The 22,900-nt window shown below is 45.3% G+C and overlaps 1 protein-coding gene across 4 annotated transcripts in view; it reads right to left on the reverse strand.

Moving 5' to 3' along the window:
- Positions 1-1,903: 1,903 nt before the first annotated feature.
- The window catches only part of paxip1 (PAX interacting (with transcription-activation domain) protein 1), a 146,381-nt gene continuing 125,384 nt past the window's right edge, over positions 1,904-22,900 (reverse strand). For 3 of the 4 annotated variants that reach the window (XM_078232195.1, XM_078232175.1, XM_078232206.1), the window contains 8 exons: positions 20,540-20,607; positions 17,199-17,301; positions 16,656-16,824; positions 13,237-13,337; positions 11,405-11,539; positions 7,133-7,208; positions 6,964-7,024; positions 1,904-2,434 (listed from right to left, as the gene is read on the reverse strand). In XM_078232195.1, the coding sequence (XP_078088321.1) occupies positions 2,419-2,434; positions 6,964-7,024; positions 7,133-7,208; positions 11,405-11,539; positions 13,237-13,337; positions 16,656-16,824; positions 17,199-17,301; positions 20,540-20,607 (729 nt within the window). In that variant the 3' untranslated portion in view covers positions 1,904-2,418. Of the gene's footprint in view, positions 2,435-6,959; positions 7,025-7,132; positions 7,209-11,404; positions 11,540-13,236; positions 13,338-16,655; positions 16,825-17,198; positions 17,302-20,539; positions 20,608-22,900 lie in introns of all 4 variants that reach the window. The other variant, XM_078232185.1, reaches the window with a different exon arrangement.

The raw sequence follows: 22,900 nt of genomic DNA on the forward strand, positions 1-22,900 counted from the left end.
TAGAGATAGGATGTATGCGCATTTAGAAAGGAATAAACTCATTAACGATAGTCAACATGGTTTTGTGAGAGGGAGGTCATGCCTCACTAACCTGGTGGTGTTTTTTGAAGAAGTGACCAAAATGGTTGACGAAGGAAGGGCCGTGGATGTTGTCTATATGGACTTTAGTAAAGCATTTGACAAAGTCCCTCATGGTAGGCTAGTGAAAAAGGTTGGATCCCATGGGATAAAGGGGGAGGTGGCTAGATGGGTGGAGAACTGGCTTGGTCATAGAAGACAGAGGGTGGTAGTGGAAGGGTCTTTTTCCGGCTGGAGGCCTGTGACTAGTGGTGTACCGCAGGGCTCTGTATTGGGACCTCTGCTGTTTGTGATTTATATAAATGATCTGGAAGAAGGAGTAACTGGGGTGATCAGTAAGTTTGCGGACGACACAAAACTGGCAGGACTTGCAGATAGTGAGGAACATTGTCAGAGGCTACAGAAGGATATAGATAGGCTGGAAATTTGGGCAAGGAAATGGCAGATGGAGTTCAATCCTGATAAATGCGAAGTGATGCATTTTGGTAGGAATAATGTAGGGAGGAGCTACACGATAAATGGAAGAACCATAAAGGGTGTAGAGACGCAGAGGGACCTGGGTGTGCAAGTCCACAGATCTTTGAAGGTGACGTCACAGGTGGAGAAGGTGGTGAAGAAGGCATATGGCATGCTTGCCTTTATAGGACGGGGCATAGAGTATAAGAGTTGGGGTCTGATGTTGCAGATGTATAGAACGTTGGTTCGGCCACATTTGGAATACTGCGTCCAGTTCTGGTCGCCACACTACCAGAAGGACGTGGAGGCTTTGGAGAGAGTACAGAGGAGGTTTACCAGGATGTTGCCTGGTATGGAGGGGCTTGGTTATGAGGAGAGATTGGGGAAACTGGGGTTGTTCTCCTTGGAAAGACGGAGGATGAGGGGAGACTTAATAGAGGTGTATAAAATTATGAAAGGCATAGATAGGGTGAACAGTGGGAAGCTTTTCCCCGGGTCGGTGGTGACGTTCACGAGGGGTCATAGGTTCAAGGTGAAGGGGGGGAGGTTTAACACAGATATCAGAAGGACATATTTCATGCAGAGGGTCGTGGGGGCCTGGAATGTGTTGCCGGGCAAGGTGGTGGAGGCGGACACACTGGGAACGTTTAAGACCTATCTAGACAGCTATATGAACGGAGTGGGAATGGAGGGATACAAAAGAGTGGTTTAGTTTGGACCAGGGAGCGGCGCGGGCTAATTGTTCCTTGTTTCTCGTTTCAAGGCTTCATTCTATGATCATCTTGCTGGTGCCAGTACAGAGCGAGACTGCGGATAGTTGGGAACCTGTCTCGGGGGCAGGGAATTCATATGGTGTTCGTGGAAGTGGAAATGACTAGGGTTGGGAAGCATTTTCCGATCAGGGCCATTGTGATCTCCTGGACTCGTTTCGATCGCCTCAGGGGGTCGGAGAGGAATTTCCCAGATTTTTTTTTTCCCCATATTGGCCCTGGGGTTTTCACTCTGGGTTTTCGCCTCTCCCTGGAGATCACATGGTCTGGAATGGGGGGGTGGGGGTGAGTTAATAGGTTGTGATGAACAAAGCATCGTAGCTGTGAGGGACAGCTCGGTGGATAGGATATTGGTATGTAGATAGGCTGGAAAATTGGGCGGGGATCCTGGATTCAGGATTCAATCCTGGACCGGGGAGCGGCGCGGGCTTGGAGGGCCGAAGGGCCTGTTCCTGTGCTGTATTGTTCTTTGTTCTTTGATATGCCTTGGTAACACAAACAAGCAACACACCAACATCACCAAATCTGAACTCAGTCACTTTTAAAAACTCCTCTTCCCAAAGTGTGAAGAATACCAAGTGGCCCCCGGATTATTTTTAACCATTTTATTCAACTCGTGCAACTCGTGTAATAAAAGTAATTCACAAATTAGAAATACAAAACAAAATCTGCATAAAGTCCAGAATTTCAAAACATCCATAATTTATCAGACAACAGCTCTTTTATAAATTTTCGTAATAAACAAGATTTAGAGCTAGGTTTCCACTCATGGGCCCGTACCACAGTCATTGTTAAAAACAGCTTATGAAAAATAATCGATTACTATTTGAACTGGCTAAAATAATACTACAGTAAGAAAACAAGCCAGCGCTGGAATAAAACATAACAAAATATGTTCTTGAAATAACACACATCTTGAAAAAAGATGCGAATTTCTTATTCCTCTCCTGCCTGAACCTGCCCGTTTCACTGATGACGTTTCAGACTGAACAGTGGCGTCACTGGCATCAGAAGGGAAAGGGCAACGCATTGGTTCTCAGTTCCTCCGGCAGCTTGTCTCAACACCGTACTGGCAGTCTCGCACTGTTTGTAATGCCAGGTGCACGGCATCACTTCAGGTGAATTTATATGTGAGATTGTTAAGGAAAACTAATACAGCAAGTTCTCAACTTGATTCACAAAATTTCAAGACAGGAAATAGAGATTCTTGAATCTGATACTGAAGTACAGTTATTAAATCGATAATGTGCATCGCTCCTTTATCTGGAATGCATTCATCCCTTCGTTCTGACTTGCACACTGGTGTTTTATGTTAATAGCTGGCTGTATTTGGGGGACAATGCCTCAAAGGGCCACCCAGAGAAACAGTCTACAAATTAACGGCAATTTAATCTGCTGTATTTGTATGGTAGCAATTTAACAGCGCAATAAAAGTTGTATCTGGCAGACAGAAGTACAAAAGTAACCAGGATCTAATATTAACGAAGTGCATGGGGTTACATGCCCCTCTGTACTTTCTTTTCTAATTTATTTTTTATGGAATGTGGGCATTGGGGAAAAGACCAATACTTGTCGCCTGTCCCTAATTGCCCTTGAACTGAGTGGCTTGCCTGGCCAAAGGGTATTTAAGTGTCAACCACATTGCTGTGGATTTGGAGTTACACATGGGGCAGGACGAGATAAGGACAGATTTCCTTGTCCTAAAGGACACTAGTGAACTGGAAGGATTTTTTAATCAATAAAGGGATCAAGGGATATGGGGAGAAGCGGGGTGATCAGGATATTGAATTCGATGATCAGCCATGATCAAAATAAATGGTGGAGCAGGCTCGAAGGGCCGAATGGCCTACTCCTGCTTCTAGTTTCTACGTTCTTGATGACGGTTTCATGGTCATCATTACTGAGACTAGCTTTCAATTCCAGATTTTATTCTTACGGATTGAATTTAAACCCATGCCCTCAGAGAATTGGCCTGGGTTACTAGTCTAATGACATTACCACTGGGCCCCACCGAAGGTGCAAACTAATAAAGTACAGCAGATGATTGCAAACATTAAACTGCAGCAAGTGATAGCATTCAGTGTTAATAAATAACAGGTATCAGGCAGTTAAGTGCATCAGATGACTGAACCTTCTATTAATCTAAGACATTATGTGACAGTCATTATTCACAAAGTACTTCAAGACTTGCTGCCTGTTAAATCATTTTTCAGAGGCTGTCCAGAATACATCTGGAAATTAAATACTGACCTGTCAATGGTAGCAGGGTGGCCGTGAGCAGCCAAGGCCGCTTCGAATTCCTCTGCTGAGCTGTGTGCGTGTCTGTCTCCTGATTATTTTGGCCAGGGGTTAGTTGGAGTGGAAACATAGCAAATAACGACAATATGGTAAACTGTCCCCAGTTAGTTAACTGCTCAAAAGGAAGCGAATGGAGACAAGATTGCTCGAGGTTGCGAGAGGTTTCAAGTACAGGAGCAGGGATGTGTTGCAATTATACATGGCCTTGGTGAGGCCACACCGAGAGTAGTGTGTGCAGTTTTGGTCTCTTTTTCTGAGGAAGGATGTTCTTGCTCTCGAGGGAGTGCAGCGAAGGTTTACCAGGCTGATTCTGGGGATGATGGGACTGATGTATGAGGAGAGACTGACTAGGTTAGGATTGTTTGGACTTGCTAGGCTGAACTTGCGGATAGCGAAGAGCATTGTCGGGCAATACAGCAGGATATAAATAGGCTGGAAAATTGGGCGGAGAGGTGGCAGATGGAGTTTAATCCGGATAAATGCGAAGTGATGCATTTTGGAAGAAATAATGTAGGGAGGAGTTATGCAATAAATGGCAGAGTCATCAGGAGTATAGAAACACAGAGGGACCTAGGTGTGCAAGTCCACAAATCCTTGAAGGTGGCAACACAGGTGGAGAAGGTGGTGAAGAAGGCATATGGTATGCTTGCCTTTATAGGACGGGGTAGAGTATAAAAGCTGGAATCTGATGATGCAGCTGTATAGAACGCTGGCTAGGCCACATTTGGAGTACTGCGTCTAGTTCTGGTCGCCGCACTACCAGAAGGACGTGGAGGCGTTAGAGAGAGTGCAGAGAAGGTTTACCAGGATGTTGCCTGGTACGGAGGGTCTTAGCTATGAGGAGAGATTGGGTAGACTGGGGTTGTTCTCCTTGGAAAGACGGAGAATGAGGGGAGATCTAATAGAGGTGTACAAGATTATGAAGGGTATAGATAGGGTGAACAGTGGGAAGCTTTTTCCCCAGGTCGGAGGTGACGATCACGAGGGGTCACGGGCTCAAGGTGAGAGGGGCGAAGTATAACTCAGACATCAGAGGGACTTTTTTTACACAGAGGGTGGTGGGGGCCTGGAATGCGCTGCCAAGTAGGGTGGTGGAGGCAGGCACGCTGACATCGTTTAAGACTTACCTGGATAGTCACATGAGCAGCCTGGGAATGGAGGGATACAAACGATTGGTCTAGTTGGACCAAGGAGCGGCACAGGCTTGGAGGGCCGAAGGGCCTGTTTCCTGTGCTGTACTGTTCTTTGTTTTTGCTGGAGTTCAGTCGAATGTGGGGGGAATGTATTCAAGAGGTGGCTGGATATAGCACTTGGGCGAATGGGATCAAAGGTTATGGGGGGAAAGCAGGATTAGGCTATTGAGTTGGATGATCAGCCATGATCTACTGAATGGTGGAGCAGGCTTGAAGGGCCAAATGGCCTCCTTCTGCTCCTATGTTCCTATGTTAAGATCGATATGGCCACAACACAAATCCTCACATTCCTCTTTCAAACGTTGCTCTCAAAATAGTTTGTCGCAGTCTATTTGCCACTGCTTTACTCTCCCTACCAAGGTACCTACTTAAAATGTAGGGTGGTACGGATCTAACGTTGCTGCAATATTTCATCCTGAAGGACTGAATGTAAATGCAAAAGAAGAAATGTTCAATACTTTCAATGATGTACTGAAAAAGAGCAGACACTCTGCAATCTGCAGATCCATGACCCAAGGTCAACAATTTAACACAGATCCTGACTGGACAAGGGATCCAATCACTTCTGGTGGTGCAGAATTCTATCTTTTGGAAGACAATTTTGAATCTTCATCCGAACCCATCACACAACCTCTTTGGTACCGATTCAAGTTAAACGCAATGATTAAGTGCTCGAGATATTTAATGATACCACGAGCTGTTGAACTGGATTGAGTTAGTGAACGGAGCCCATGAACACACTGACTGCCTCCTCCATCCACAAGTTTCACTGGGCCGCCCTGAACTCGCAGTTAATTTATTGGGCAGCCTTGATCTTTAAAACTGGGATCATCAGCCATCAGAATGCAGAAACTTATTAAATATGCTGTTTGAATTGTTCCACTCGGCCACAAAAGCACTGCTGCTGACATTCTACAACATTTCTCTGATTAGTAAATAATGTGGTGCCCGGTTTTGGTGACCTTCAAGGTGTCAATCCCCATTTCCAATAAGTGTGCCTACGCAACAGCGATGCTGAGTTTCTGCAGTTTTCGTTTTGTCTGGCAGAGATATTTCAGCTCTCTGAATTCATCCAGGCGTTCCCAAGATCAAGAACAGGCAGCTTGGGAAGGGAGTGGGAGGGTAGAGAAGGGAGTTCAATACCTTTCCAAGCAGCTCATTCAAATCTGCGTACGAACGAAAGATTACTCACTTCAGGCTCCTTCTGCCTTTAGTCCTACTGAAGTCTCAAATTTTCTTAAAAGAGGATGATGAACTGAAATAAAATCCAAACCTTCCTATCAGCCCCTGTAAGTAGTATTTTTAAATTCATTTTCTGATGTCTGCTCGGTTTAAATATGGGACATTCAATTTGATCACTTAAAATGGGTGGCTGGGTGATAGGTATGCAACTTCGTAAAATTCATTTCTGGGACATGGGCATTGCAGGCTGGCTAGCATTTATTGCCCATCCCGAGATGCCCTTGTTCAGAGGGCGAAGAACAAAGAAAATTACAGCACAGGAACAGGCCCTTCAGCCCTCCAAGCCTGTGCTGACCATGCTGGCAGTTGAGAGTCAACCACATTGCAGTGGTTCTGGAGTCACATGTAGGCCAGACCAGGTAAGGATGGCAGATTTCCTTCCCTAAAAAGGACATTAGTGAACCAGATGGGTCTTTCCGACATATGGTTTCATGGTCATCGGTAGATTCTTAATTCCAGATATGTTTTATTGAATTCAAATTCCACCCTGGCGGGATTTGAACCTGGGTCCCCAGAGCATGAGCTGAGTTTCTGGATTAAGAGCCTGGCGATAATACCACTAGGCCATCGCCTCCCTTAAACTGGCTTTGGAGTAACAGAGTAGTTTATGACAATTGGATTAATTTCACCCCTGCCCCCCTCCTACTGCGAGTAAGGTAAAGGTTGGAAAAAAGTGAGTCACCCATTGTGCAGCTGACCTTGATATTTCATCAGGCACAAAGGATCTTTTAATAAAAAGATCAAGCTGGACAAGTTTGGTAGATTAAAAATGAGAAGTCTAAATAAACAAACGACTTGCTGCATTGCACACTAATGTAAGCGACCTCGAAAAGGTGTCAAACAGAAAGTTTGAGGTGTGGAGTTAATCAATAAGCCACAAAGTAGATTTGATTAGAACTCAAAAGTTTTCACACATGAAAGGATATGACTCATAATCGAGCGTCTGTGTCAGGACACCTGTCAAAATGAACTCTGCATTGTGAACATCTGGAAACAGCAGGGGAAAGAATAAAAACATTACAAATTAATCACCAAAATTAGAATTCCACATTATGCAAAAGGGTGTAAAAAAAAGTCTTGGACATAGTTACGTACCGATATTTTGGGTAAAATAATCTCGACATAGATGGAGGTCGTTTTCGCATGAGATGAGGATTATCTCAGGCAAACTCTAACAGGGAAAAGTCAAAGGGACACGTGAGCAGGCATAGCATTGATGAGGCTACTTAATGTACAGCGACTGAAGTCTCGTCAATGTCACTCACCCAATTCCTCTTCCTGCAGCTTGAGTTCTCATTTGAACAAAGAAAAATACAGCACAAGAACAGGCCCTTCAGCCCTCCAAGCCTGTGCCGATCATGGTACCCTAACTAAACTAAAAAAAACCTTCCGTCCTTACTCTGTCTGTATCCCTCTATTCCCTCGCTATTCATGTACCCATCTAGATGCCTCTTAAATGTTGCTAATGTGCCTGCTTCCACCACCTCCTCTGGCAGCGTGTTCCAGGCACCCACCACTCTGCTTGAAAACATCCCCCGCACATCTGACTTAAACTTTCCCCTTCTCACCTTGAACCTGTGCCCCCTTGTAATTGGCACTTCCACCCTAGGAAAAAGCCTCTGAGTATCCACCCTGTCTATGCCTCTCATAATTTTGTAGACCTCTATCAGGTCTCCCCTCAGCTTGTCTTTCCAGTGAAAACAATCCTAGTTTATTCAAATTCTCCTCATAGTCAACACCTTCGAGACCAGACAGCATCCTGGTGAACCTTCTTTGCACTCTCTCCAAAGCTTCACATCCTTCTGGTAGCGTGGTGACCAGAACTGCACGCAATACTCCAAATGCAGCCTAACCAAGGTTTGATATAGTTGCAGCATGATTTCCAAACTCCTGTACTCAATGCCCTGGCTGATGAAGGCAAGCATGCCATGTGTTTTCTTAATCACCTTGGCCACCTTGTGTTGCCAGTTTTAGGGAACTGTGGACCTGCACACCCAGATCCCTCTGTATGTTCATGTTCCTAAGGGTTCTGCCATTTACAGCATAATTCACACTTCAATTTGATCCTCCAAAATGCATCACCTCACATTTGACAGGATTAAACTCTATCTGCCATTTCTGTGCCCAAGTCTCCAATCTATTTATATCCTGCTATATTCCTTGACAATCCTCGGCATTATCAGCAACTCCACCAATCTTTGTGTCATCTGCAAACGTACTAAACAGACCCCTTAAATTTCCTCCAAGTCATTTATATACACCACAAACAACAGAGGTCCCTGTGGTACACCAATAGCTAAAGATCTCCATTCTGGAAAACACCCTTCCACCGTTATTCTGTCTTCTATAACCAAGATGTGGAGATGCCGTTGTTGCACTGGGGTAAGCAAAGTAAGTAGTCTCACAACACCAGGTTAGAGTCCAACAGGTTTATTTGGCAGCACAAGCTTTCGGAGCACTGCTCCTTCATCAGGTAAGTGAGGATTTGTGTTCACAAACAGGGCATATACAGACACAAACTCAATCTACATGATAATGGTTGGAATGCGAATCTTTACAGGTAATCAACTCTTAAAGGTACAGACAATGTGAGTGGGCCAAGCACAAGTTAAAGAGATGTGTATTCATCCCTTGAGATGAATGAGCACCGCTCGACAATCACCAGGCAGGAGTGTTCCCTTCCATCGGGGAATACTTCAGCAGTCACAGGTATTCAGCCTCTGATCTTCGGGTAAGCGTTCTCCAAGGCGGCCTTCATGACAACACAGTATCGGCGAGCAGAAACTGATAGCCAAGTTCCGCACACGTGAGGACGGCCTCAACTGGGATCTTGGGTTCATGTCACACTATCTGTAACCCCCACAACTTGCCTGGGCTTGCAAAATCTCACTATCTGTCCTGGCTGGAGACAATACACATCTCTTTAACTTGTGCTTGGCCCTCTCTCCACTCACATTGTCTGTACCTTTAGAACATAGAACATAGAACATTACAGCGCAGAACAGGCCCTTCGGCCCACGATGTTGCACCGACCAGTTAAAAAAAAAAAAAACTGTGACCCTCCAACCTAAACCAATTTCTTTTCGTCCATGAACCTATCTACGGATCTCTTAAACGCCCCCAAACTAGGCGCATTTACTACTGATGCTGGCAGGGCATTCCAATCCCTCACCACCCTCTGGGTAAAGAACCTACCCCTGACATCGGTTCTATAACTACCCCCCCTCAATTTAAAGCCATGCCCCCTCGTGCTGGATTTCTCCATCAGAGGAAAAAGGCTAACACTATCCACCCTATCTAAACCTCTAATCATCTTATATGTTTCAATAAGATCCCCTCTTAGCCGCCGCCTTTCCAGCGAAAACAATCCCAAATCCCTCAGCCTCTCCTCATAGGATCTCCCCTCCATACCAGGCAACATCCTGGTAAACCTCCTCTGCACCCTCTCCAAAGCCTCCACATCCTTCCTGTAATGTGGGGACCAGAACTGCACACAGTACTCCAAGTGCGGCCGCACCAGAGTTGTGTACAGTTGCAACATAACGCTACGACTCCTAAATTCAATCCCCCTACCAATAAACGCCAAGACACCATATGCCTTCTTAACAACCTTATCTACTTGATTCCCAACTTTAAGACTTGATTACCTGTAAAGACTCACATTCCAACCATTATCTTGTAAATTGAGTGTGTGTCTGTATATGCCCTGTTTGTGAACACAAGTCCTCACTTACCTGATGAAGGAGCAGCGCTCCGAAAGCTTGTGCTGTCAAATAAACTTGAGACTTCTTACTGTTCTAAACCCAAGCCAGTTCTGTATCCAACTCGCCAGCCCATTCCGAATCCCATGTGATTTTAGTTTTTGTACCAGTCTGTCATGTGGGACCTTGTCAAACACCTTACTAAAGTCCATATAAAGGACATCCACAGCCCTTCCCTCAATTATCTTTGTCACCTCTTCAAAAAAGTCAATTAAGTTGGTGAGACCTGACCTTCCCCATACAAAACCATGCTGCCCGTCACCATTTTCTTCCAAATGTGCATATATCCTGTCCCTCAGTATCTTCTCCAAAAGCTCCTCCACCACTGATGTCAGGCTCGCCAGCCTACAATTTCCTGGAGTATCCCTGCTTCCTTTCTTAAACAAGGGAATAACATTGGCTCATCTCCTGTCCTCTGGAACCTCACCAGTGGTCAAAGAGGATGTGAAGATATCTGTTCAGGACCCAGCTATTTCTTCCCTTGCCTCCCACAGTAACCTGGGATAGATCCCATCCGGCCCCGGGGACTTGTCTACCTTAATGCAATTTAGCATACTTAACACTTCCTCCTTCGGTATATTGACATTCTCTAGAGCTGTTCACACACCTATCGTTGACCACATCATCCCTCATGCCCTTCTCCTTGGTGAATGCCGATGCAAAGTACTCATTAAGGGTCTCACCCAGTTCCTGTGGCTCCAGGCATAACTTGTGCGGACATTAGCAAAGGGAAGCAGGATGCACCTATATTTCAAACAACAGCTGCCAGCAAAGAGCACACTCCCCATGTCATCCCCCTCCCCTCCCTCAGAAACACATTGTCTGCTCCCCAAACAAGACTGCCAATCCAACTGCTAGGACAGAATGATGAATCTCATTTCACATTTCAGCTAGTAGTCTGAGCTGGGTTTGGACCTGGGAGGTGAGGAATCATAGACTCATACAATGCAGAAGAGACCCTTTGGCCCATTGAGTCTGCACCGACACGAGAAAAACAGCCGACCTCCGAACTAACCCCATTCACCAGCACTTGGCCCACACAGTACCAGCTCATCACACTATCCAAAGACGGAGAGGCAGACTTTCTTCATTCTTATCAATCATAAAATCCCCACAGTGCAGAAGGCCATTCGACCCATCGAGTCTGCACTGACAACAGTCCCATCCAGGTCCTATCCCCATAACCCCTACATATTTACCCCGCTAATCCCTCTAACCTACGCATCCCGGGACACTAAGAGGCAATTTAGCATGGTCAAGCAACCTAACCCGCACATTTTTGGAGTGTGGGAGGAAACCGGAGCATTCGGAGGAAACCCACGCAGACATGGGGGGGGACGTGCAAACTCCACACAGGCAGTGACCCAAGCCGGGAATTGAACCCGGGTCCGTGGAGCTGTAGGCAGCAGTGTTAACAACTGTGCCACCGTGTCACGTGGCTGTTCTCACTTTCAGCTCACTTTCAATACGGATCGAAAGTTGAAATGGACACAACCAAATCTGGTTTTCATCAGAGCTGAATTCCCGTCTCCCTATTCAATGGGAGAAATTGCGCCTGAACTTTCAGCGTGCACGATACTTTTCAAAGTATGACTGGGTGACTAACCTTATTCTGTTTATGCTCCATTATTTTGCGATAAGATGGTTGCTTTGACAGCAGTTTGCCTCCTGCACAATCGATAATGGCTTTCATCGTGGCGAGACTGGGGCAAATACCAGGAGTGATGTAGAAATACTTTCCCTGTGAAAACAGGTAGGTATTAGAAAATTGGACAGGTACAGTGGGTCTGAGCTCTCATCCTGCTCCAAGTGATCTAACCCCATGCTCCGGATGAAACAGCAAAGGATCACATTATGGAACTAAATTGAACATTTAAAGAGCACATATAAACCACAATTCAATCACTTCTCCCTACCTCACTTTCTGGAAACACTCACACATAGAAATTCACAAACCCTGAGCATTTGCCTTAGCTCAGGTTTTCTGTTCTTTATTAAAACGAAGGTCGAGCGTTAGCTCTGACAGAGTAACACTGAAGATGTGAGTCAGAAGCTCTGGCCTTTGTGATGTTTTGAAAGATATACTTACGTTGATTCTCTGAAAAACATTTGGGGAAAACAATTGGACTTCCTTCTGCATTCCAGAGCAACCATTAAAAGTTAGTGTTACACTGGAAATATTTAAAAAACAAGGGTCACAGCCTGAGGATTCGGGGTACACCACTTAGGACGGAGGTGAGGAGACATTTCTTCACCCAACGAGTGGTGAGCCTGTGGAATTCATTACCACAGAAAGTAGTTGATGCCAAAACATTGAGTGTATTCAAGAGGTGGCTGGATATAGCACTTGGGGCGAATGGGATCAAAGGTCACGGGGAGGGGAGAAAGCAGGATTAGGCTACTGAGTTGGACGATCAGCCGTGATCGTGATGAATGGCGGAGCAGGCTCGAAAGAGCAGGAGGCGGCCATTTGGCCCTATCTTCTATGTTTCTAAGATCATCTACTACGAATAAAAGAAAAACAAAATCGTGGAATATTTACAGCACAGAGGCCATTTGACCCACTGTGGTGAACCATAGTTGGTTACCACTATGAGTGCTGAGCCATGGATGGTCAGCACTCTGGGGTTTGTAGATATGTTACTGTAATTACTGTTGGTGTTAGGGTTAGGCTGTTCTACCTGTTGATATTGTTTTGTGGTACACTCCAGTTGGCTCCGCCTACCAGGGGAAGTATAAAGGTCACTGCACTGCCTGGAGACCCTTTAGTCTGGGATTGTATTGTATATAGTGTGCTCCATTCTTGTCAGTAGTAAAAGCCTTTATTTCCCAGGTACATTCTAGCCTCCCGAGTGATTTAATCGCGCATCACCCACCGTGTCTATATTCTTAATTTTTAAAAGTTCTATTCTTTCATTGGCTGAAGGAGTTCAGCTCCCAGATCCTGCAAATGTTCCATGGTCTGCTTTTCCACTTACTAGTGGCAGCTAAATTAGAATCAGCCCGGTTTGAAAGGGAAGAGCACCCATTCGGGACCTGGCTCAAAAAACACATTTTTGCAGATTTTAACTCTTCTTCAGATTTAGTGTGAAGATGTACTTTCCAAGATCAACTATTGCTACAGTGGAGGGAGAATAGCGCTAATGTTTCGAGTCTGGGTGACCCGGTGTTGAAGAGTTATCTAGACTCAAAACATTAGCTCCATTCTCTCTCTGCAGATGCTGTCAGACCTGCTGGGAATTTCCAGCGTTTTCTCTTTTTGTTTCAGATTCTGACAACCACAGCTTTTATACAGACACAATCCCTTTTCTTACTGGACTGAGACTAGGCAAAAAACTCTGCATGGTTGCTATCCAATCAGGCCTGCCACTAATGCCCATTAACATGCATTGAGACACAACACATAGGTGTAACACAAAGGAAGTATATGAACCTTGCCTTGAATAAGGGAGCACCCTGTGCCCTCTTTAGTGACTCCTCCAGACTAAAACAGAAGAGCACTTCTGCTTCAGCGTCTCGGAGTACAAAGTTTTGTTCATCTGCAGAAAAACAAAATCGCCACATTAGAAAGACCACAACAAAAAAACCCAACAAACAAGACCATTGATTTGATCATCTTAATCCTAACATCTTACACAACAGCATACAAGAGGGTAGTGGAGCGAGGCTAGTAATCCAGAGACCCAGCATCATGTCCTGGGGTCCCGGGTTCAAATCCTGTCATGGCAGATGGTGAAATTTGAATAGAAATTTGGAATTAGAAGTCTAATGGTGACCATTAAGCCATTCTCGACTGACATAAAACCCAGTACACAATATAAAACTACAACCAACGATGCTGTCAATTTGATTATCTTAACCCAAACATCACTAATGTCCTTTAGGGAAGGAAATCTGCTGTTCTTACCTAGAATCATAGAAACCCTACAGCACAGAAAGAGGCCATTCGGCCCATCAAGTCTGCACCGACCACAATCCCACCCAGGCCCTACTCCCATACCCCTACATATTTTACCCACTAATCCCTCTAACCTATGCATCTCAGGACACTAAGGGCAATTTTAGCATGGCCAATCAACCTAACCCGCACATCTTTGGACTGTGGGAGGAAACCGGAGCACCCGGAGGAAACCCACGCAGACACGAGGAGAATGTGCAAACTCCACACAGACAGTGACCCAAGCCGGGAATCAAACCCAGGTCTCTGGAGCTGTGAAGCAGCAGTGCTAACCACTGTGCTACCGTACCTGGTCTGTGACTCCAGATCCATAGCTATGTGGTTGATTCTGAAATGGCCGAGCAAGCCACTCAGTCCAAGGGTAATTAGGGGAACAAATGCTGGCCCAGCCAGCAATTCCCACATCCCATGCAAGAATCAAAACACTAGGGGTTAGTTTTAAGGCGAGACAAGGGGGCACAGTGGCATAGTGGTCAGCACTGCTGCCTCAGTGCCAGGGTCCAATTCCCAGTTTGCACTTTCTCCCAGGGGTTTCCTCCTGCAGTCCAAGATGGTGTTAGGTTGAATGGCCATGCTAAATTATCCCTTAGTGTCCCAGGGTGTGTAGGTTAGGGAGATTAGCAGGGTAAATACATGGGCTTTCCGGGATAGGGCCTGGGTAAGATACTCTGTCGGTGAGCCAGACTCAATGGGCTGAATGGTCTCATTCTGCACTGTAGGGATTCTATCATTCTAGGGGCTTAGCTTCCTATATTCATGCAGTGATAATAGAAAGGTATGAATTTGATTACCCACTCCAAACCTCAACTATGCTGAGGCACTAAACAGAGGCAGCTATCATCCTGCTGCGGGATGGTGTGGGAGAAATGGGGTAATGAGAGGTGTGGGATAAGTTATCTGGTCGCCAGGTTAGCATTTAGGAGGGGGGAAATCGATCACCAACCTATTTCAGTAGATAATACATTTTGCATTAAAGTGTTTTCCAAATCCTGCTGTCAATTATTTCCAGATGATAAAAACACAAATGAAACAAATCCCTGGATCTGGTCAAGGTCACACTGCCAGTCATTCGTAAAGCAATATAAAAGACATTGTTTTTCAAATACTCTTGAACGCATAAGGTCAAAGGTAGCCTGGCTAATGAGGGATTGTGTAAATTAAAACTTTTAAAAAAATCTATTGCGGGGAAAAAAGCTTTACCATTTCTTGATTAAAAGCATAACTATAACTGAAAATAAAGATGATCCTTCTCCAAATTCACTTGTCTCCTTTCCTTTTATATATAACTCAGGCACTCGCTAATCGGAAACCAACAATAGTTGCAATAGTAATCCTGCTCAGTACGAGGGGAACCGCAAGTTCGGACATTTGGTGTATGTGCTTGACTGAGGAGCCAACGGTGCGAAGCCACCATCTGTGGGATTAAGATTGAACGCTTCTAAATCAGAATCCTGCCTAAAAGTTCGCTGGGTCAAAATCCTGGAATTCCCTCCCTAATGGCATTGTGGCTCAACCCACAGAACATGGACTGCAGCGATTCAAGGTGGCGGCTCACCATCACCTTCTCAAGGGCAACCAGGGATGGGCAATAAATTCTGGCCAGCCAGCGATGCCCATGTCCCACGAATGAATTTTTAAAAAATTTGCAAGTAGAGCTTACGACATCTAGCGACATTGTTCTAAGGTGGAATTTTGTTTTGATATCTATAAGGGTTCAGTTATTCAGGCTGCACGGTGGCACAGTAGCGCCAGGGACCTGGGTTCGATTCCCGCCTTGGGTCACTGTCTGTTTGGAGTTTGCACATTTTCCCTGTGACTGAGTGGGTTTCCTCCAGGTGCTCCGGTTTCCGCCCACTGTCCAAAGTGGTGTGGGTTAGGTTGACTGGCCATGATAAATTGACCCTAGCGTCAGAGGGATTAACAGGGTAAATGTGTGGGGTTATGGGGATAAGCCCTGGATGGGATTGTGATCGGTACAGGCTCGATGGGCCGAATGACCTCCTTCTGCACTGTAGGGATTCTATTCTATGATTGCAGTAGACCGTTGCAATGTGTAGCTAGCAGAATGGGTTGTTATCCCAGATTCTGCAATTGCTTCAGAAGGTTATTGTGCTCAAATCATGCAATTTTTCCCCTCTGAAGTAATGCGAATAAAATGGCATTTTTAAACCCAGATTGTGTGGCAGGAAGAAAGTTACACAAGATGCACGCGGGGCTCACAATGGGCAAATCTCCCCACGAAACTTCACAAATAACCTGCGAGAAATTAAAAGACAAGAGCAAAAGATAAACAGAGATGAGGAGGAATTCCTTCAGCCAGAGAGTGGTGAATCTGTGGAACTCTTTGCCACAGAAGGCTGAGGAGGCCAGGTCATTGAGTGTCTTTAAGACAGAGATAGATAGGTTCTTGATTAATAAGGGGATCAGGGGTTATGGGGAAAAGGCAGGAGAATGGGGATGAGAAAAATATCAGCCGTGATTGAATGGCGGAGCAGACTCAATGGGCCGAGTGGCCTAATTCTGCTCCTATGTCTTATGGTCTTATGATAGGGGCAGCAAGTATGGAAGAGACTAACACTAACATGCTTGCGGCTCCAGCTTCTCAAGTGACAACGTTTTGTTGCCCAGGCCCAATCTACGGTGCAGTCTGGTCCAGAAGGTTTGGCCAGCAAAGCATATGTATCAATAACTAATGTCATTATTTTATACTCCAGCATCCACTTCTAGTGTACCTGTATGTAGTTTGCTCTAAATAGGTTATCATTTGCATATTAATACCACAGACAAATGTAATATAAAGATTAATGTTGAGACATGATCTTTCCTGAACAGAATCTCTGTATGCTGCTGCTATGATTACCTCAAATCTGGAGTGTACCACGAGGAGAGAAAGACTTACCAATAAACTTTTGAGTTTTAAAGCTCTCCTCTAACCAATCGGGTGTGACGACGTGATTTACGATAGAGATGGCAGTCAAGAACTTCACCGTACGGGTCACCTTATTCGCTACCAGGTGAGTGCATTTCTGAGCAGATTCAGCAACTTCACCACCAAGAACATAGAGTTTCTAAAAAAGGGAGAACACAAAGCCACACAATCGCTGAATAATAACAACTTGCATTTACACAGCACTTACAATGACTTTCCACATGCCCAACAGTGTCACCTAATATTGCCATTTTGCTGATGTTTACCTGCTTGGCACTATTTCCCTCCTCATGCTTCCGTCTTGCACTTTTCCAATGGGTTCTCCACCCGTGGCTTCAGCTGTATTGCCCCTTCTATTCGTCATTGACATTACGCCATTTAGTGACATTATCGGTAAGTATTGAGCCAATTTACTTCTCTGGCATCACCCCTGTCAGCTAATCTGCTGAGCCAAAGACCCCCTTTGGTATTACATAGAGCAATTAATGAGGTACAAGGCAAAGGGAAGGTTACCTTTATATACTGCTGAACTTGTGCAGGCTCGAATCCTGTGAACAGCACCGCTGGGGTCGACTCTGGAGGAAGTTTTTTTGAGGGTGGTGGCAAATCCTCGATCCTGGTTAGACAAGATGACAAGAGTCAGAAACGTGGCCATATTGATGGGGGGAAAAAAACTCCACAAAGCTATCCAGTTAATCTATCTCTCCTACCAAAATGTCATACGAGGACCAGTTTACTTTCTTTCTTGAAGGCATTGAACACTAAAGGGGGATATGGGGAACAGGTGGGGAGGTAGATTTGAGACCAGGGAGAGATCAGCCATGCTCTGATTGAATTGCGGAGCAGGCTCAAAGGGCTGAATTTGCCTACTTCTGCTCCTAGTTCCGAAACCTGCAATCTTTGCAGGCTGCAAGATTAATTTCCTTTATCAACTGAGCTGTTACAAACATACTTGTGCAGGGAAGGGAGAAAAACAAGTAATGACAAAGATTTCATATTACTCTCTCACTTGCATTTTGTAAATAGCTCGAGGTGTCAGAGATAAAAGTTGCACATTTAAGCTCTACTGAAAGATGGATAGCTTTGAATTTGGAATTTATACACTGGTGGAAACTGCAGATTGCTCTTCAAACAGCGAGTGTTGATGAACTGTGGTGGGTTGTTTATACAGTCACAGTCACATGGAATTGAAGCTCCAATCAAAACCCTGAAGCGCATTCATCCCGTATTACTCCAAGCAGCTGACTGTTCAGCTTCACGGGGGAGCCTCTAGCAGTCCCTCCTTCTGAATGAAGGGTGGCAAGATGTACCAGAATGCAAGAGGATAAATAAACAACTAACATCCACCTGGCACAGCAGGAGGGAGGCCTACAGTGGTGTTCACCTGGATGCTTGAGCCAATGCGCTTTCTGGATGGCACAGTGGTTCGCACTGTTGCCTCACAGCGCCAGGGACCCGGGTTCAATTCCGGCCTCGGGTCACTGTCTGCGTGGAGTTTGCACTTTCTCCCCGTGTCTGCGTGGGTTTCCTCCGAGTTCTCCTGTTTCCTCCCACAGTCCAAAGATGTGTGGGTTAGGTTGATTGGCCATGCTAAATTGACCCTAGCGTCAGAGGGATTAGTAGGGGGAATATGTGGGGTTGCGGGAATAGGGTCTGGGTGGGATTGTGGTTGGTGCAGACTCGATGGGCTGAATGACCTTCTTCTGCACTGTAGGGACCCTATGATACACATCGATAATTTGGGAGTTGGGGGTGTAGGTCACAATTTAGGATTTTGCAGATGACACTGAACTTGGATGTGTAATAAACAGTGCGGAAGATGGTGGCAGGCTTCTAGAGGACCCAGGGAGGCTGGTAGAACGGGCAGAGATCTGGCAGGTGAAATTTAGCACAATAAAGCGAGGTGATACGCCTGCTCGGAAGAATGAAAGATGATACAAGTTAAATGGTAAAACTTTAAAGGGGCTGCAAGAAAAGAGCGAGGCCGGGGCGTGTTTGTGCACAGATCCTTAAAGTGGCAGGGAAAAGTAGCAAAGCAATCAATGAAGTATGCGGGATCCTGGGCTTTCCAAGGGCAGAATATGAAGGGAAGGAAGTTATGCTAAACCTACATTAAACATTAGTATGGTTCCAGGTGGAGCACTGCATCCATTTCTGGCCCCCACGCTCTAGCAAGGACGTGCAGATTTGAGAGGACACAGAAGAGATTTGCTGGAATAAGAGACGAGGGATTGGAGATACGTGGGTAGACTGGACAGGCTGGGAGTGTTCTCCTCACACAAGGGGACGCTGAGGAGATTTGACAGAGGAGTTTAAAATCATAACGGGTTCAGATCGGGTAACTGAAGAGAAACTGCTGAAATGTCTGAGGTGGGCTAAAGGTGATTGGCAAAAGAGCCAAAGACAACAGGAGGGGAAACTTCCTGAGGCTACAAGTTGTGAGGATTTGGAATGCATGGCCTGGTAGGGTAGCAGATACAGATTCAGCAGCAGACTTCAAACGGGAATTGGATAAATGCTGGGAGAAGAAACAAAAAGCAGGGGATTTGAGCAAAGAACAGGGGAGTGAGACCACTAGAATGCTCTTTGAAAGGGCTGGCATAGATTTGATGGGCAGAAAAGCCTCCTTCTGCGAGACACAATGCTATGATTCTGGTCAAGAGAGAAAAGCAAAAACATTGCAGAACATTGCCTGCATCAATCGTTTATGAAAGTTGTAATTGTGCAGTTTTTAGTATCTGACACTTGTATAAAAATGTGAACGTGTTTGTATTTCAGGAAATGACAAAACAGAATAAAATATGTTAATGAGAACAGCAGGAGCTTGACAAGATAAACAATTAGGAGAGTCATGTAATATAATAGTTGCTTCGCATCAGTAATGTATTTCAGCAACATTTAAACCAAGAATTACTACATGCCAAACTGTCCTTGCTATAGAGTGTGCAGCGAAGGTTTACCAGGCAGATTCCGGGGATGGCAGATCCGTCACATGTGGAGACACTAAATTGGTTAGAATTTTATTCACTGGAGTTTAGGAGAGTGACAGGGGATCTCACAGAAACTTATAAAATTAGAATAGGATTAGACAGGGTAGATTCAGAAAGAATGTTAGAACCATAGAAAACCTACAGTGCAGAAGGAGACCATTCGGCCCATCGAGTCCGCACCGACCACAATCCCACCCAGGCCCTATCCCCACATATTTACCCACTAATCCCTCTAACCTACGCATCTCAGGACTCTAAGGGGCAATTTTTTTAACCTGGCCAATCAACCTAACCCGCACATCTTTGGACTGTGGGAGGAAAGCGGAGCACCCGGAGGAAACCCACGCAGACACGAGGAGAATGTGCAAACTCCACACAGACAGTGACCCGAGCCGGGAATCGAACCCGGGACCCTGGAGCTGTGAAGCAGCAGTGCTAACCACTGTGCTACCGTGCCGCCCAATGGTCTGTGGAATTCACTACCACAGTAAGTAGTTGAGGCCAAAAGGTTGTGAGATTTCAAGAAGAAATTAGATATAGTTCTTAGGCTAAAGGAATCAAGGGATATGGCAGGGAAGGCGGGATCAGGATATTGAATGGAGTGATCACCCATGACCGTAATGAATGGTGGAGGAGGCTCGAAGGGCCGAATGGCCTACTCCTGCTTCTATTTTCTATGTTTCTAAAACATGGACAATCAACCATGCATCTTGACTCCAAATTACAGTTGCCCGTCGCAAACCTATCTGAATGACAAGGCCTTAAACCTGTTGGTTAGGTTCATTCATTCTCTTACTGCACACACTATCCCACAGTTCAATGTAACAGTAAATACATAATTCCTAAAATAAGAAGTCTCCTTACCTTGCTCTTTTTACAGGAGGCGGAAGGTTACATTCATTTTGTTTCTGTTTAGTCTGTAGGCGTACACTCTGCAAGGTAAAAGAAGAGCTGAAGATTGTACCCCACCAAGGAGTTCATAAAGTACAGAAAGAGATCATTTTGCTCAAGTGTTTATGCTCCATATAAACCTTCTCCCACCCTTTCTTGACATTTCCTCCCATTCCTTCCTCCCTCATCCACTTATCTAGTTTCCCCTTTAATGAATCTATATCATTGGCCTCAACTTCCTCCCATCAACAGCCTCCCATCCATTGACTCTTCCTGCTGCCTCGGAAAAGCAGCCAGCATAATGAAGGACCTCATGCACCCCGGACATTCTCTCTTCCACCTTCTTCCGTTGGGAAAAGGATACAAAAGTCTGAGGACACATGCCAACCGACTCAAGAACAGCTTCTTCCCTGTTGCTGTCAGACTTTTGAATGGACTTACCTCGCATTAAGTTGATCTTTCTCTACACTCAAGCTATGACTGTAACACTACATTCTGCACTCTCTCCTTTCCTTCTCTATGAATGGTATGCTTTGTCTGTATAGCGTGCAAGAAACAATACTTCTCGCTATGTTAATACATGTGACAATAATAAATCAAATCAAGTTGGGGCGGCACAGTGATTAGCACTGCTGCCAGGGATCTGGGTTTGACTCCCAGCTTGGGTCAGTGTGTGGAATTTGCACATTTTTCCCGTGTCCCCGTGAGTTTCCTCCAGGTGCTCTGGTTTCTCCCACAGTCCGAAAGACGTGCGGGTTAGGTGCACTGGCCATGCTAAATTCTCCCTCAGTGTACCCGAACAGGCGCCGGGGTGTGGTGGCTCGGGGATTTTCACAGTAACTTCATTGCGGTGTTAACGTAAGCTGACTTGTGACACTAATAAAAAATTAAACTTTAAACTAGCCCCTGCGGGAGAAGGTTCCATATTCTCGCCACTCTTTGGATAAGATGCTCTCTCAGAGAGTTCATACAGACTTGATGGGCTGAATGGCCTCCTCCTTCACTGTAAGGATTCTATGGTAAAATGCTGTGATGTTGCGTTGATTCTGGTTTGTGATTCTGGAACTTGAAGGGTTGGAAGACTAGATTTCAGCGGATAATTCTGGCATTATGATCCTTCATAGTGTTAATCCATATGTTAGCGCTCAATGATCTGTGCCCAAATCAAATTCCCTACCCAGCAGGTAATACTGGAGGCTATCCAATGCCCACTTGATTGCGAAACATTCCTTCTCAATCATGTACCGAATCTCTCGAGGAAGCAGCTTTCGACATGGGTATAGCATGGGAGTTTCCTTACCGACTTCACCCTGGGCCAGAACAGCACCGATCTCGAGGCATCCACTTGGATCAAAAAGTGTTTGTTGAAATTTCAACTCAGCAGAGGCTCCCTCATATTCTCCAGTCCATATTGCTTAGTTGCTTATTGCTTAGTTGTGAGACAAGAAAAGGATTCAGCAACGGTAGAAAACTGGGGAATGAAAGGCCTGTACCAGCTTATCAGGCCTAGGAAGGCATGTACTTGGCATTCGGTGGTTGTTCATAGGTTGTTTTTAACAGCCTTCACTTCGTCAACTTGTGGGCAAATCATCCCATTCCCCAGCCAGTAGCCAAGATATTGCTTCGCCCAGACATATTTTACTCGATTCAAGGTCAAACCGGCAGCATTGATCTTCCAGAGGGCATCGCGGAGGTGGTTCAGGTGGTTGCCCCAATCGTCACTAATGTAACCACATCATCCAAGTAGTCTGCACTGTGTCCTTTGTAAGACCTTGTCCATTAGTTTCTGGAATGTGACAGGGGCTCCATGTAGGCCAAATGGCATCACAGTGAACTGGAACAGCCCCTGGCTTATCTACCACAAAAAAGACATTCTGACAACTAAAATAACAAGTAATCAAACACAAAATAAGCACTTCATCGGTATGGCTCCACAGATACGAGCTACTGTCTCAGTTCCAACTGTAAAAAACCCCCTACCAACCAGGACATCTCCATTTCTACACATGGAACAGTCCAAAATACAGACAAAAAACCAATAAATGCTTCACATAACATACTCCATTATAATCACGTGCAAATTCAGAATCCAGATTTCAGATGCATGTAAAACACAGGATAAACCTAATACAAATATAACAGCCTACCAAGTTAATAAAACACTTTCAAAAATACCCACAACCATGGAATCTTCCAACCACTGAGATCTGAGCACGTGCAACTTTTGGATAGGCTCTATATAGCTGACCGTAGTTACATGATGGGGCTGTCGCTCACAACAACATACACCATACTTCTCCTTACCTGGTCTCACCTACATATGACTCCAGAGCA

The sequence above is a fragment of the Mustelus asterias genome, chromosome 2 (genome assembly GCF_964213995.1).
Source record: "Mustelus asterias chromosome 2, sMusAst1.hap1.1, whole genome shotgun sequence".
Classification (NCBI taxonomy): Eukaryota; Metazoa; Chordata; class Chondrichthyes; order Carcharhiniformes; family Triakidae; genus Mustelus; species Mustelus asterias.